Source organism: Lepidochelys olivacea (assembly GCF_965140295.1).
Source record: "Lepidochelys olivacea isolate rLepOli2 genome assembly, chromosome: 20".
NCBI classification, from domain to species: Eukaryota; Metazoa; Chordata; order Testudines; family Cheloniidae; genus Lepidochelys; species Lepidochelys olivacea.
Window position 1 is genome coordinate 17,502,661 of NC_140430.1, and position 14,951 is coordinate 17,517,611.

At 52.3% G+C, this 14,951-nt stretch overlaps 2 protein-coding genes across 3 annotated transcripts in view; one reads left to right on the forward strand and one right to left on the reverse strand.

The window, feature by feature from the left end:
* TECR (trans-2,3-enoyl-CoA reductase) overlaps window positions 1-2,691 on the forward strand; it is a 48,905-nt gene extending 46,214 nt beyond the window's left edge. For both annotated transcript variants that reach the window (XM_084609798.1, XM_084609797.1), the window contains exons 12-13: window positions 98-143; window positions 1,245-2,691. In XM_084609798.1, the coding sequence (XP_084465924.1) occupies window positions 98-143; window positions 1,245-1,372 (174 nt within the window). In that variant the 3' untranslated portion in view covers window positions 1,373-2,691. The remainder of the gene's footprint in view (window positions 1-97; window positions 144-1,244) is intronic.
* Window positions 2,692-4,808: 2,117 nt separating this feature from the next.
* On the reverse strand, window positions 4,809-7,103 carry NDUFB7 (NADH:ubiquinone oxidoreductase subunit B7). Its single transcript, XM_084609860.1, has 3 exons — window positions 6,926-7,103; window positions 5,858-6,026; window positions 4,809-4,982 (listed from the first exon to the last, which is right to left on the reverse strand). The coding sequence occupies exons 1-3, from the start codon at window positions 7,035-7,037 to the stop codon at window positions 4,892-4,894; spliced, it is 372 nt and encodes a 123-aa protein (XP_084465986.1). The 5' UTR covers window positions 7,038-7,103; the 3' UTR covers window positions 4,809-4,891.
* Between the last annotated feature and the right edge of the window lie 7,848 nt (window positions 7,104-14,951).

The window sequence follows — 14,951 nt, forward strand, 5'->3', positions numbered from 1 at the left end:
ACTTGCCGGGGCCTGGTCTCCCCTGTGGCCATGCAGGGGGAGGCTTCTGCTCAGCCCCTGGCTTCCCCAGCACTAACTGCAGCTGCTTCTCTTCCAGCTGGGCTCCTGGATCGGCTTTGCCATCATGACCCAGTGTCTCCCAGGTGAGCGCGGTGTGGGGGAAGGCGCCAGGGCCCGGGGATGCCACACTGTCTCCCCACAACGTCCAGGGGGCACAGGCCAGGCGGGTCTTGCCTTCTTGCTGCCAGGGCCACCCATCCTTGTTCTGTGGGAACAATAAGCCCCTACATGGCCAGCAATAGGGCTCCCAGCATGTCACAGAGATCATCTCCCTCTCGCAGGGGGAAACCGAGGCAAAGGCAGGCCAAGGGACCTGCCTGAGGAATCGTTGTAGACGGGGAATAGAATCCAGGAATCCCGATTCCCACCCGTCTACTTGACCACACTCAAGGAGTTTGTTGGGTGTCAGCCCAGTTCCTGGCAAGTAGGATGAGCTGGGTTCATAGCCCACCTCCCTAGGCTTCCTGCGCTCGAGGCTTGTCCTGGTGCCCAGCTCTGAGGGACCTACGCCGGTCTGCAGGGAGTAGGTGAAGCAAAGACTGCAGCATGAGCTGCCCTGCAGCCGAGGCTCTTGGATGATTTGCCCTGCTGTGAGCTGCTTTCCCTGGCATCCGCTGGCTGCCTTTTCTCAGGAGTGGCACTGCCCAGGGGCCTCCAGCCCATCAGGCAGGAGCCCCCGGCTGCTGCCTTGGGGAAATGCAGGCACCACATCTTGTCAACATCTGGTTCTTAGTCCCTTTGGTGGGAGGAGGAGGGGAGCTAGTGTGGGGGCTGGCCCAAGGGGCTCGAGTCCGAGCCGAACCAGAGCCAAGCCCAAGCGGCTCGAGTCGTTTTTCCAACCTGACCCTTCCCATTGAACCTGAGTCAGTGTTGCTGCCGCCTCCGGCCGGGACGCCAGGAGGCTGACTCAGCTGGGCCCAGGGCACCATGACTGTGTACCTGGGTCCTGCCAGCCCCTGCTGCAATGTGAGAGGTGCTGTGACTTCTCGGTGGAGGTGGCCGACAGGAGCAGGGCACGCAGTTGTGCCAACCCCCCTGGCAAGGGGAGAGCTGACCCGCAAGGTCCTGTTTACCTATCCAACCCCTGGAGTAGGGTCCCCTCAGGACTGTAGGGTGGGGGTGATGCTGGGGGGGCCAAGGGAGTGCCCCCCCCCATTCCTCACCACTTTCCTCTCTGCTCACAGTGGCCCTGTTCTCTCTGGTTGGCTTCATCCAAATGACCATTTGGGCGAAGGGGAAGCACCGCAGCTACCTGAAGGAGTTCCGGGACTACCCACCCCTGCGCTCGCCTATCATCCCCTTCCTGCTCTGAGCCGCCAGGGGCTGCTGGGGCTTTGTGTATTGGTGCAGTCCAGGGAGGAGCCCACTCCCCACGGGGGTCTCTGCACCCCTCATCTGGCCAGCTGGCACAGGGCTCGGGGGAAGCTGTGCAAACTCTCACCCTCCTCGCTGCTGGGGTTTCTGCAGCTGCCCCTGTGCTCCTGTGGGGGCTGGCCCCACCCCCCCAGGGAAGCCAACATCCAAGTCCTGCTCAGAGCTAGTTTCCATGCACCCAGCGAGCCCAGATCTACAGCCCTGCCTAACTGGAAACTAACCCAGGGAGAAGCTGCAGCTGCCTCTGGCTGGATGCAACCACTCAGAGCTGTGGCCTGGAGGAAGGACTCTGGCCTAACCTCAGGCATCTACCTGGCCCTAGGCACCTGCCAATGCGGCCTGATCCCAGAGGAGCCGAGCGCTCATGCCCCCAGTGGAGCTGGTGGGAGTGGCAGGTGCTCAGCCCTACTGGAGACCAGGCCCCTTCTCTAGGTATCAGCTCAGGATCATAGGTGCCTCATTTCAGGCTCCTGAGCAGGAAGACAACTTCTTTCCTGGGTCACATCTCCATGGCAGGGCCTCGGGGGCGAGTGCTGGGCTGAGGCATGGGCCCTGTTCAGCACTCCTCTCCATCGAAAGCTGCCAGGGGGCTGCTGCAAGACACAGCTGGGCTCTGGCTTCTAACCTGCACGCCAGGCTGATGGAAAGAGGGCAGGATGGTAGCTAAGGCTGGCAGGGTCTGGTCAGTCCCCTAGCCCCAGGCTGCCTTTCCCCTGTGCTCTGCTGGCCCAGGTGTTAAGGGCATCAGGCCTGGAGCAGGCCCCCTGGCCAGCGAGTTTACAGATCAGTCTGTTTAAAACGATGCTCCAGGGTCTCATGCTGGGCCAAGCAGGAGTCAGGACTAAGGCAGGTTGGTAGGTGGGGGTGGTGTGGGGCAGAACTGAGCCAGGAGTGGGGTGACAAGAGAAAAGGGAAGAGTAACAGCACTACTGTGTAGGGAAAGCAAGGGGCAGCAGGTCAAGATTGAGGGGCACTGGCAGGGGCAGGGGCAGGATTGAGGTGCAGTAGCAGGGCTGTGTGGGGGAGCTCAGATGGCAGCTGCTTGACTCAAGCCAGCACCGTTAATTGTAAGCACAGTAAAGTGTTTTCTTTTGTACCATTCTTCTGTTCCCTCCTTCCCCGTGTTGCTGAGCAGCCGCCCTGGCCCGCAGTCCCAGGCTGTAGCTCAGGCCTGGCTCTGCCGGGATGGCAGGGGTTAGAGCAGGCTATTCTAATAAAGACACGGGGTGAGGCTATTCAGCTCCCTCCTGCACTGGCTCCTTGGCTGCTTCTGTCTCCTTTGCTCTTACTCCGTGTGATTGCTGGGGAGTGAGGGGTGGCCCTGAAGAGCTGGTCTTTCCCTGCCCTGGGGGCTTGGTGCATGTTGGACAAGGCACAGGCCCCCGGGGGGAGGGCTGGGCTAAGTAACCCATCACTGAGAGGAGTCCTGGGGAAGGCTCTGGGGTCTGCAGGAGAGAAACCAATGGGGCAAGGGGTCAGGGAGGGCAGAGACTGGCCAGGGGCCAGGCTCTTCCTCTCTGAATGGCTAGACCTGGAGCTCTGAGTCTCCCAGAGGGGCTGCACCTAGGACAGGGGCCTCCCTGGGTGCCACCACACCTCCACTGCAGCATGAATGCATCATGGCCCCTGTGCCCAGGATTCCTTGCTATAAGCCAGGCTCGCTTCCTTGGGCCACTGTTTTGTCCCATCGTGGCTCTGATTTGGACAGCTGACCTAGTGTCTTAGCTCCAGCTAGCCCCCCCCAGAGCAGCAACCACTGTGCAAGTAGGACTGAAAATGGCCCTGCCCTAGCACAGGAGCTGCAATGAGCCTCTGCCAAAGCGTGTGTCCAGGATCGTTCTCCCTGTCCGAGACACAGCAATAAACCAAGCCCGCCCCTGCCCAGCCATGTCTCAGTGCTCCCCCCCCACCTCTACAGAGGGGATCAGCTGGGCTCTAGGCATGTGTGGGGTGCTCTTTGCATGGCCCCTGCCCCTGAACACAGGCACTGGGCCAGGTGCAGCCACAGCTGATGCCACCCATGCCTCCCTGCACCCAGCCATGCAGCACAGCTGGGAGGGGCAGCTCTGGCTTCTTTGTACACAGCAGCAGCAGCAGAGACTAGGCACTTGGGATGAAGCAAGCCTAGCTCTGCCCTCTGCTGCTGGCAGACATTTCTCCAAGGCCATGGCAGGGGCAGGGAAGCAAGAAAATAGTCCCCTGGGCAGGTGCAGCACACCCTAGGCTCTCCAGAGCAGCTGACAGCATGCTGCCCCCACATGCCCTTGAGGGGCAAGGGAAGCTGGGCTCAGGGTGTGACAAATCCACCCCCCTGTGTCAGAGCTGTGCCAACCTAACCCCCACTGTGGACACAGCTAGCGTGACCGTCACTTAGCAAGATGGGTGCCATAAAACCCTTCCTTGGCTTTAGTGCATGTCGACACTACGGGAGCTGTGCCATGGCAGTGCGTGCAGTGTAGACATGGCCTCAGTCCAAAGGTTCCCCACACGGAGAGCAGGGAGCGAGTCTGAGCAGGCTCCAGGCCGGGGGTAGATTCCCAGCACTGGCTGCCAGGGCAAGAACTGAGCCAAGTGCTCCTGGCTCTAGTCACTAGACCGTGCTCCTGGCTCTAGTCACTAGACCATGTCCCCCTCCCAGAGCAGGAACAGAACCCAGGACCAATGTTCCCTCTAATTTTTTATGTCCATGTGCGGAATGAATTTTGTTATGTGCACCAATATGGAGATGAGGTGACATATCACCTTCATATTGGTGCACATAAAATTAATGTGGGGGTGGGGCCAAGCACGCTGGAGTGTGGGAGGGGGCTCAGGGCTGGGGCAGAGGGTTTGGGGGGTGAGGGCTTTGGGGTGCAGGCTGCCCCCAGGCTACAGTGAGGAGAGAGGACTCCCCTCAGCCCTCTCTTGCTGCAGCAGCTTGGGGCAGGGCTGGGCTGGGCCAAGGGTGGGGTGCCTCTCCCCCGGCCACGGCAAGTCCAGGGCAGGTCCGCTGGAGCCAGCGGGGAGGGGTGCCTCGCCCCAGGCAGGGCTGTGCTGGGGCCGGCATGGACGAGCACCTCTCCCCACCACAGCCCTGAGCCTCTGCACAGGGTTTAACAGGCAGCTGCGTGGCCACGCAGCTTAATGGGAACGTAGCCCAGGAGTCCTGACTCCTCCCACTCTAACCACTAGGAAATGCCACTGCTCTCTGCTCCCCATAACTTCAGGTCCAAATCTGAAGAAGCTCTGAAGCTGGTCCAGTGAGAGAGATTACCTCAGTCACGCTGGCTTCCCCATCCCTACCAGCACCTGCAGTGATGGGGCATTACAGCCTCAGTGCGATACGCGCTCATGCCCTGCCCTGCCCACCCCACTCCAGTCACCACTCCAGATGCTGATGAGCCATTATTTATTCCCTTACATATGACACAAGTAGAGGATTCCTCCAGCCTCATGTGGATGGGGACACGGGGCTTTGCTATGCTCCAGCCGCCTCCTCCTGCTCCAGCCTCTTCTTCCTCACCAGCAAGCGCCGCTCCCGCTCAAATTCCTTCATACGCATCACGTAGCTGGGGGGAGAGGAGACACTAGTCGGGGGTGGGGGTCCACCTGCATCGCCATTAGAAGCAAGCCCCTGCCCCGGCATGCTGCACCCCACACTGCAGGGGCAGACTGGCACACTCTGCATTAGGTACAGGCAGATCTCAGAGCTGTTTGACTGTCCCACTTGCTGGGGGGGGCTCACTGAAATTAGGTTCACTGCTTTAAACCAATCCCTGTGATCTCTGGCCCCTCCACCCCCCACAATCCTCTGCCCCACATCTTCTACCTCCAGATCCCTCCTCCAACCCACAATCCCCACGGTGACACAGCCAGGCCAACCACATAACCACGTTCCATGTAGTACCCCTCCCTTCACTCCCTGGGGTCTACTCAGCCTAGGCCCAGGGCTTGACCCTCTGTGGGAAGGGCACTACACATGTGTTTCATCACCATCCTGCAGGGTCAGCCATATCAGTGGAGCCCAGGGAATCAGCAATGGCCCAGAATGCTGCATTCTGAGATGGCTTCCGCAAAGAGGGAGAGAGGGGACAGTTTATTTCTGTGCTAAACCCCTGCCATAGCTGCTTACTGGGGACCATCAGCACATTCTTCGGCTTAAATACCCTATGTGGGAAGGGCAGGTGCCAATCACACCTAGCTCTGGCAGCACCTTTCATCAGTAGATCTCAAAATACCATGCAAAGGAGGCCAGTTTGCCCCAGGACACCCAGGACACCAGTGGCAGACCTGGGAATAGAAACCCTGGTCTCCTTTGTGCTCTCTCCACTAGGCCATGCTGCCTCTCTCTACCCCTAGGGCTGCCACCCCCAGCTCTGTGGCCCTGGGATTGGAGTAGCCTGTGGATGGTGCCAGGAGCTCCCCGGCACAGGTGGCCTCGTACTCAAGGTGCTCGCAGTAGTCCCAGTCGTGCCGCTCATGCTGGCAGGCCAGGAAGTTGGGGAAGTTGTCGCGCTTGCACTTCATCAGCTTGATGAGGTAGTGGGCACAGTAGTCGCGCTGATCCAGGGGCAGCTGAGCGTCATTCATCTGCTGCTGCGTCGCTACCATCACTGCGGGGGACAGAGAGGAGGGGCAGAGGTGAGGCTGGGAGCAGGACGTGGGAACTGAACCTGGGACCTCCAGAGCTAAAAACACGAGTGTCCCCCCACCTCCTGGGCAAAAAGCCAGGCTCCACAGCGGGGCCCGTAACAGCTGCCTCCTACGTGGATCGGGCACAGAGTGGGACTCTGAACGCCCTATACAGGAGCCCGTCTGATGAAGCCCCAAGGGGAAACTGAGGCACGGGGAGAGGAAGCAACTTGTCCAGGCTCACAGAGGGAGAGCTAGGGATACAAGTCAGGAGTCTTTAGCTCCAAGCTCTCTCTCTCTCTCCATTTCAATTACACGGATTATTATTTATACTCGTCTCAGGATCGATGCCTCTACACGCAGGACGGGGTTCGGCTGCCCTCTGTAAAGATCTTGGGTTTACACCGGTCCTTCCAACGCAGAGCACTGACTGACCCTTGTAACAGGCAGTTCAGACGCTCCTCCAGCGTTGAAACGCGGCCACCTCTGGGGTGGGGCAAGGCAGCTGTTAAACACTCACCCAGAACAAGGGGGAAGGGGGATCCGCTGACCCTACAGGCTCAATGGCACCAGCCTCCCCCGCAGCAAGGACAGAGCCCTGCGGGAGGCTCCCCCCCTCCCCACATTAGGGCCCTACACTGGCGACATCGGCTCCCTTCGCCTGCCCCCCATGCGCCGGGCCGGTGCAGGCGGGACCCCCACGGGCTACTCCCAGCTCGAAGCAGGGGGCTCCGCCCTCGCCCCTCGGTCCCTGAACCTCCCAGCCCACCCGGCTCCCCCCGGGGGCTCCCCCCGGCCCCCCGCGCTGGAGGGGGTGGGGGGGCCTGAGCCCCCCCGGGGAGGGCGGGGCCAGTGGCGAAGGGGCGGGGCCAGGGCTCACCCCGCTCCTTGCGCTCCGCGAAGCCCAGCCCCGGGTCGAAGCTCGGCATGCGGAGCGGGTCCGGCTCCACGTCCTCGCCGCCCAGGTAGCGCCGGGCCAGGTGCGCCCCCATGCCCGCCGCGGTCACCTCGGGGGAAGCGCTTCCCCCACACCCGGAACCGGACGTGACGAGCTGGCTCCGCCCCCCCAGTACCAGAGAGTTCACCGGGCAGTTCCTAGATAGGGGGGGGAGGATTTCCGGTTTCTGGCTGATGTCGTCGTGGGGGCGGGCCCTCTGTTCGCCCCGCCTCTTTTCCCCTGGGAGCCCTGCTCCTGTCCCTCCCTCCGGCGCGTGGGTCCCCCGGAGGGTGTGATCCCGTTCGCCAGGAGCAGGGACACCTCAGCCAATCACCACCCTTCTGCTGGGCGGGGTGGGGGGGGGGAAATTTGCATGTAACATTCTATTGGCTGCCACAGCTCCTGGGGTAAGACATGGGCCTCCCGGTGGGTGAGGCCCAAGGGGGGGCCTGTTCCCCAGCCTCCGCCAGTGTCCGCCCGCTGCCCGTGCTGGGACCCCTCCTTGTCTGTGTATGTACAGCGCCTAGCGCGACCACAGTGCACCTAATAATGTACAGCACCGAGCACAACTGGGGCCCTACCGTAATACACCTAATAAATGTCTGCTAGCCCCCGATTGGCTGGGTACATGTCATCTCAGGACGGGGTGCAGAGACAAAGTTTCTTGACACCTTACATGGCTGCTTCTTGGAGCAGCTAGCCCTGGGACCCACAAGAGGGGAAGCAATTCTTGATTTAGTTCTAGATGGAGCAGAGGATCTGGTCCAAGAGGTGAATATAGCTGAACCACTGGTAATACTGATCACAATATAATAAAATTGAACATCCCTGTGGTGGGGAAAACACCAGAGCAGCCCACCACGGTAGCATTTAATTTCAGAAACGGGAACTACACAAAAATGAGGAAGCTGGTTAAACAGAAGTTAAAAGGTATAGTGCCAAAAGTGAAATCCCTGCAAGCTGCATGGAAACTTTTTAAAGACGCCATGATAGACGCTCAACTTAAATGTATACCCCCAAATTAAAAACCATAGTAAGAGGACCAAAAAAGAGCCACTGTGGCTGAACAGCGAAGTAAAAGAAGCAATTAGAGGCAGAAGAGCAACCTTTAAAAAGTGGAAGTTAAATCTTATTGAGTAAAATAGAAAGGAGCATGAATGGTACATAACATAAGAATGGCAATATTGGGTCAGACCAAAGTCCATTTAGCCCAGTATCCTGTCTTCTGACAGTGGCCAGTGCCAGGTCCCTCAGAGGCAATGAACAGAACAGGTCATCATCAAGTGTTGCTCATTCCCAGCTTCTGGCAAACAGAGGCTAGGGACACCATTCCTGCCCATCCTGGCTAATAGCCATTGATGGACCTATCCTCCATGAATTTATCTAGTTCTTTTTTGAACCCTGGTATAGTCTTGGCCTTCACAACATCTTCTGGCAAGGAGTTCCACAGGTTGACTGTGTGTTGTGTGAAGAAATTCTTCCTTTTGTTTGTTTTCAACCTGTTGCCTATTAATTTCATTTGGTGACCTTTAGTTCTCATGTTATGAGAAGGAGTAAATAACACTTCCTTATTTACTTTCTCCACATCAGTCATGATTTTATAGACCTCAATCATGTCCCCCCTTAATTGTCTCTTTTCCAAGCTGAAAAGGCCCAGTCTTATTAATCTCTCCTCATAGCCTACCATGCCCCTAATAATTTTTATTGCCCTTTTCTGAACCTTTTCCAATTCCAATATATCTTTTTTGAGATGGGGCGACCACATCTGCATGCAGTATTCAAGATGTGGGCGTACCATGGATTTATATAGAGCTAATATATTTTCTGTCTTATTATCTACCCCTTTCTTAATGATTCCTAACATTCTGTTCGCTCTGGCAAGTGAAATGTAAAAATATAATTAGGAAGGCCAAAAAATAATTTGAAAAACAGCTAGCCAAAGACTCAAAAAATAACAGCAATTTTTTTTTTAAGTACCTCAGAAGAGGAAGCCGGCTAAACCATCAGTGGAGCCGCTGGATTACCGAGATGCTAAAGGAGCACTTAAGGACGATAAGGCCATTGCGGAGAAACTAAATGAATTCTTTGCGTCAGTCTTCACGGCTGAGAATTTAAGGGAGATTCCCAAACCCAAGCCCTTCTTTTTAGGTGACAAATCTGAGGAGCTGTCCCAGACTGAGGTGCCATTAGAGGAGGTTGTGATGGGTTGGGTCACAGAAACCCTGTTGGGAACTGCCACCTCATGTGCTAAGACTATCTCTAAGCCCGTTTTCCCTGGCAGCTTGGCACTTCAGTGCCCGGTCTGGTTGTGCCAGACATGCTAGCCTGCTGCAAACACAGACCAACATCTGAACCATGTCCCCCAAAAGCTGCAGGCTTAACTGAAAACAGCTTAAGAAGTGCTCCTGTCTCCAGCACTCAGATACCCAACTCCCAAGGGGGTCCAAACCCCAAATAAATCCCTGTATATAGCTCATAAATTGTTTGCTCTCTATTACACTGATAGAGAGATATGCACAGCTGTTCCCCCTGCCCCAGGTATTAATACATACTCTGGGTTAATTAATAAGTAAAAAGTGATTTTATTAAATATAAAAAGTAGGATTGAAGTGGTTCCAAGTAATAACAGACAGAACAAAGTGAATTACCAAGCAAAATAAAATAAAACACTCCCTAATACAGTAAGAATGTGATTACAGATGAAATCTCACCCTCAGAGATGTTCCAATACATTTCTTTTACAGACTAGCCTCCTTCTAGTCTGGGTCCAGCTGTGGTTACTGTCCTTTGTTCCAATTTCTTTTAGGTATGCTTTGGGGGTGGAGAAGCTATCTCTTGAGTCAGCTGAAGACAAAATGGAGGGGTCTCCCAAGGCTTTATATAGTTTCTCCTAGTTGGTCTTAACCCCTCCCTCCCCCTGTGTAGAATCCCTTCTACAAGACGGAGTTTTGGAGTCATATGGGCAAGTCCCATGTCCATGCTTGACTTAGTTTTTTACAGGAATGTTTCCAGAAAAGCTCAGATGTGGATTGGTGTCTATCAAGGTCCATAGTTTGCCAAGTACTTTCATTTACTTGAATAATCCCCTCACGCTATGTTGATCAAATTTGCCTTACAGCAAACACTTTAAATACAAGCATAGAGCCAACACTCATAACTTCAGATATAAAAATGATACATGCATATGAATAGGAAGAATACATGCAGAAGAACACAACCTTTGCAAAGATATGCTACATGGCATATCTAGCATAAAACATATTCCAGTTATGTCATATTTACACTCATAAGCATATTTCTATAAAGCAGTAGGGGGTGCAACGTCACAGAGGTTTTGGAACAAACTGATAAATTAAACAGTAATAAGTCACAAGGACCAGATGGTATTCACCCAAAAGTTCTGAAGGAACTCAAATGTGAAATTGCAGAACTAATACCTGTGGTATGTAACCTATCTCTTAAATCAGCTTCTATACCACATGACTGGAGGGTAGCTAATGTGACGCCAATTTTTAAAAAAGGCTCCAGAGGCGATCCTGGTAATTACAGGGTAGTAAGCCTGACTTCAGTAATGGGCAAACTGGTAGAAACTATAGTAAGGAACAGAATTAGTAGACACATAGATGAACACGATTTGTTGGGGGAATTGTCAACATGGTTTTTGTAAATGGAAATCATGCCTCACCAATCTACTAGAATTCTTTGAGGGAGTCAACAAGCATGTGCATGAGAGGGATCCAGTGGATGTAGTGTTCTTGGATTTTCAGAAAGCCCTTGACAAGGTCCCTCAGCAAAGGCTCTTAAGCAAAGCAAGTTGTTATGGAATAAGAGGGAAGATCCTTTCATGGGTCTGTAACTGGTTAAAAGATATAAAGCAAAGGGTAGGAATAAATAGTCAGTTCTCAGAACGGAAAGAGGTAAATAGTGGTCTCTCCCAGGGGTCTGTATTGGGCCCAGTCCTATTCAACATATTCATAAATGATCTGGAAAAAGGGGTAAACAGTGAGTTGGCAAAATTTGAAGATGATACAAAACAACTCAAGATAGTTAAGTCCAAAGCAGACTGCGAAGAATTACAAAGAGATCTCACAAAACTGGGTGACAGGGTAACAAAATGACAGATGAAATTCAATGTTGATAAATGCAAAGTAATGCACATTGGAAAACAGAATCCCAACTATATATGTACAATGATGGGATCTGAATTAGCTGTTACCACTCAAGAAAGAGATCTTGGAGTCATTGTGGAAAACATCCACTCAATGTGCAGCGGCCGTCAAAAACTAATAGAATGTTGGGAATCATTAAGAAAGAGATAGAAAATATCATATTGCCTCTGTATAAATCGATAGTATGCCCACATCTTGAATATTGCATTCAGATGTTGTCGCTCCATCTCAAAAAAGATATATTGGAATTGGAAAAGGTACAGAAAAGCGTTACAAAAATGATTAGGGGTATGGAACTGCTTCCATATGAGGAGAGATTAATAAAACTGGGCCTTTTCATCTTGGAAAAGAGACGACTAAGGGGGAATATGATAGAGGTTTATAAAATCATGACTGATGTGGAGAAAATAAAAAAGGAAGTATTATTTACTCCTTCTCATAACACGAGAACTAAAGGTCACCAAATGAAATTAATAGGCAACAGGTTGAAAACAAACAAAAGGAAGTATTTCTTCACACAGCATACAGTCAACCTCTGGAACTCCTTGCCAGAGGATGTTGTGAAGGCCAAGACTATAACAGGGTTCAAAAAAAGAACTAGATAAATTCATGGAGGATAGGTCCATCAATGGCTAATAGCCAGGATGGGCAGGGATGGTGTCCCTAGCTTCTATTTGCCAGAAGCTGGGTATGGGCAATGGGAATTGATCACTTGATGATGACCTGTTCTGTTCATTCCCTATGGGGCACCTGGCATTGGCCACTGTCAGAAGACAGGATACTGGACTATATGGACCTTTAGTCTGATCCAGCATGGCCATTCTTATGTTCTTATGTACTAAATAACGTACAGTGCCCTGCACCACGGGGCCCTGGGTGCTGCCATAATGCCCCTAATTACTAACGTACAGCACCTACCACCATGGGGCCCTGGGCACTACCATAATACACCTATGTGATGCTCTGTGCCTCAGGGGAACACCCTGCACCCCCATGTTCATCCTTATAAAATGATTGTGTGGTATCCAATGCAAAGTTTGTCATGTCGGGTGTCTTCGGAAGGCTCATGATGCACTGAGCATTGTTGTTATAGTGATGTTATAGGTTATAATGTCATGTATATAGTTATGAGGCTGAAAATGTGTCCTCATGGCTTAAAACAAGGCCAGGCAAATACTCTCCAGGAGCAGAGGGGCAGTTCATGCCTCATCAGGGCATGTATGGGACAAACCCAGCCCAGCCTCACAGGAACAAAGGACACTGTCCTAGGCAGCAACAAAAGATCTGTTGGACTCTCGAGTGAGTCACCCCCCTTCCCTTGGTCAGTTTGGGACTACAGTAAGGTAATGCTCACCTGACTCTGAAGGCAGAGGGAGTGTGGGCAGGCAAAACCAAGAGGGAAGAAAGAACATGATAAAAGGGAGAGACGTTTGCCATGCTCTCTCTCTCTCTTCCACCTCCATCTACAGATACCACACCAAATGACTGAAGCGCTGATCAAAGGGGAGAGCCTGGCTGAAGGGCAACCAGCCAGCCTGTGGCGAGAAGCATCTAAGTTTGTAAGGGCACTGAACATGTTAAGAGCAGCTTAGAATGCGTTTTGCTTTTATTTCATTTGACCAAATCTGACTTGTTATGCTTTGGCTTCTAATCACTTAAAATCTACCTTTATAGTTAATAAATTTGTTTGTTTATTCTACCTGAAGCAGTGCATTTGGTTTGAAGTGTGTCAGAGGCTCCCCTTGGGATAACAAGCCTGGTATATATCAATTTCTGTGTTAAACTGACAAACTCATATAAGCTTGCAGCGTCCAGTGGGCATAATTGGACACTGCAAGACGGAGGTTCCTAGGGTTGTGTCTGGGACTGGAGATATTGGCTAGTGCCATTTGGTTGCACAATCCAAGCAGCGGCTGGCCCAAAGTGCTCACTCACGTAGCTGGGAGCAGCTTCCATGCCAGAGGCTGTGCGTGAACAGCCCCGGAGTGGGGGTTCTCACAGCAGAGCAAGGTAAGGCTGGCTCCCAGAGTCAAGGATTGGAGTGACCTACCAGATCACCAGTCCAGATAACACCAGGCGAACGTCACAACCTAATAACTAATGTACAGTGCCTAGCACTACAGGGCCCTGGGCACTACCATAATACAGCTAATAAATAACATGCAGGACCTAGCACTATGGGGTTTTGGGCCAGGGTTGAGGCTTCTAGGCACGGTTTCTGGAAAAATGCCTCTTCGTGCATTGAAACGCAGCCATCTCGGATCCCATTTCTGAGGAAACCACACAGCGCCCTCTAGTGCCATGCTTGGGCATTGGCCTCTGAGTTAACTAGACAAAACCTCACCCCCATTAAGTCATCTGTGTTGCCCCCTCCCCCAGCACCCCGCCTGTTCCTGGGAAATTGTAGATCTTTAGACCCAGCCTTGTGGGATCTGATGAGCTCTCAGTCCAAGGTGGGGTGGCTACAGGCCTTTTACCAGTTCGCATCCCCCTTACCCCCCGCAATCCTGCTGAGAATATCCCAATGCCCCACTTTAGGCCTGGCTTCTAATGAGCTGCACTTGTTTTGTAAAACAGGCGTTTACGCAAATCAGGGTCTCCCCTCCACTGGAGCGTGGTGGCTGCAGCTGGTGGGGTTTCTATTCTGGTCCCTGTGGGTGTGTTTGCCACCTGCCAGGGGCTCTCAGAGAGAGGAACCTTTAAAGCTCAGAGCTGGTGAGGATGTGGTTGTATTTGAGACCTATAAACTTTGTAATATAGTTTGGGAGAAAGAATTTTACCCAGAGGACTGGAAGACAGGTGTGATCTGTAAATTACCAAAGAAAGGCAACTATTTGGTGTGTGATAACTGGCCAGAAATAACATTATTTTCAGTACCTGGAAAAGTGTTTGGTAGTGTACTATTGGATGGAATGAAGTTGGTCATATATGAAAAACTCTGTAATGAGCATGCAGGTTTTAGACTGAAAAGAGAGTGTGTGGAGCCCAAAGATTTGCCCTGAGATGACTGATAGAGAAAGGGCTTGCCTGGCAGAGAAACTTAGTCTTGACTGGAGCTCGTGAAAGCTTATGCTCAAATAAATTGGTTAGTTTCTAAGGTGCCACAAGTACTCCTTTTCTTTTTGCGAATACAGACTAACATGGCTGCTACTCTGAGATTTTCACAGAGTCCATCAAAATGTTTGACTGCATTCATCCAGAATTGCAATGGAAAATCTTGAAACAATATGGCTTCCTAGAAAGATCATATCGCTGGTTAAGATGCTGTACAAAGGGTAAAATGCTACGTAAGGACAGAAAGTGGGGAGGCCGATGGAGCTGATTATCATTGCTGGAGAGCAGCACGGTCGCATCTCTTCACTCCTTCTTTTTGGTGTGATGATAGATTACGTGATGCGAAAGTGAAACGCAACATCAAAGGAAGATACCAGAGTTATGTCAAGCAGAGGAAAGCGTCAAGATCTCAATTTTGTTCCATTGGATACAGATGATGACGCTCACCAAAGTCAAACATGAGACCACCAAAGGAGGATTAAGAATTAGCCAAAAGAAGACAAAAGTTGTGTTCGTTGAAAGAGGAACCAGCCATGACGGGGCATCTGTGATTGACAGTGAAGAATACGACATGGCTAACAAGTTTGTTTATCTTGGAAGCACAATCAGTGCTGATGGCCAAGGACGTGGAAGTAAGATCTGGGAAGGGAAGCGGAACTGTTCTGAGACTGGCAAATATATGGGAAAACAAGGAGTTTCACGCAAGACCCAAGATGAAGATGTACAATATGGCTGTGATATCCACA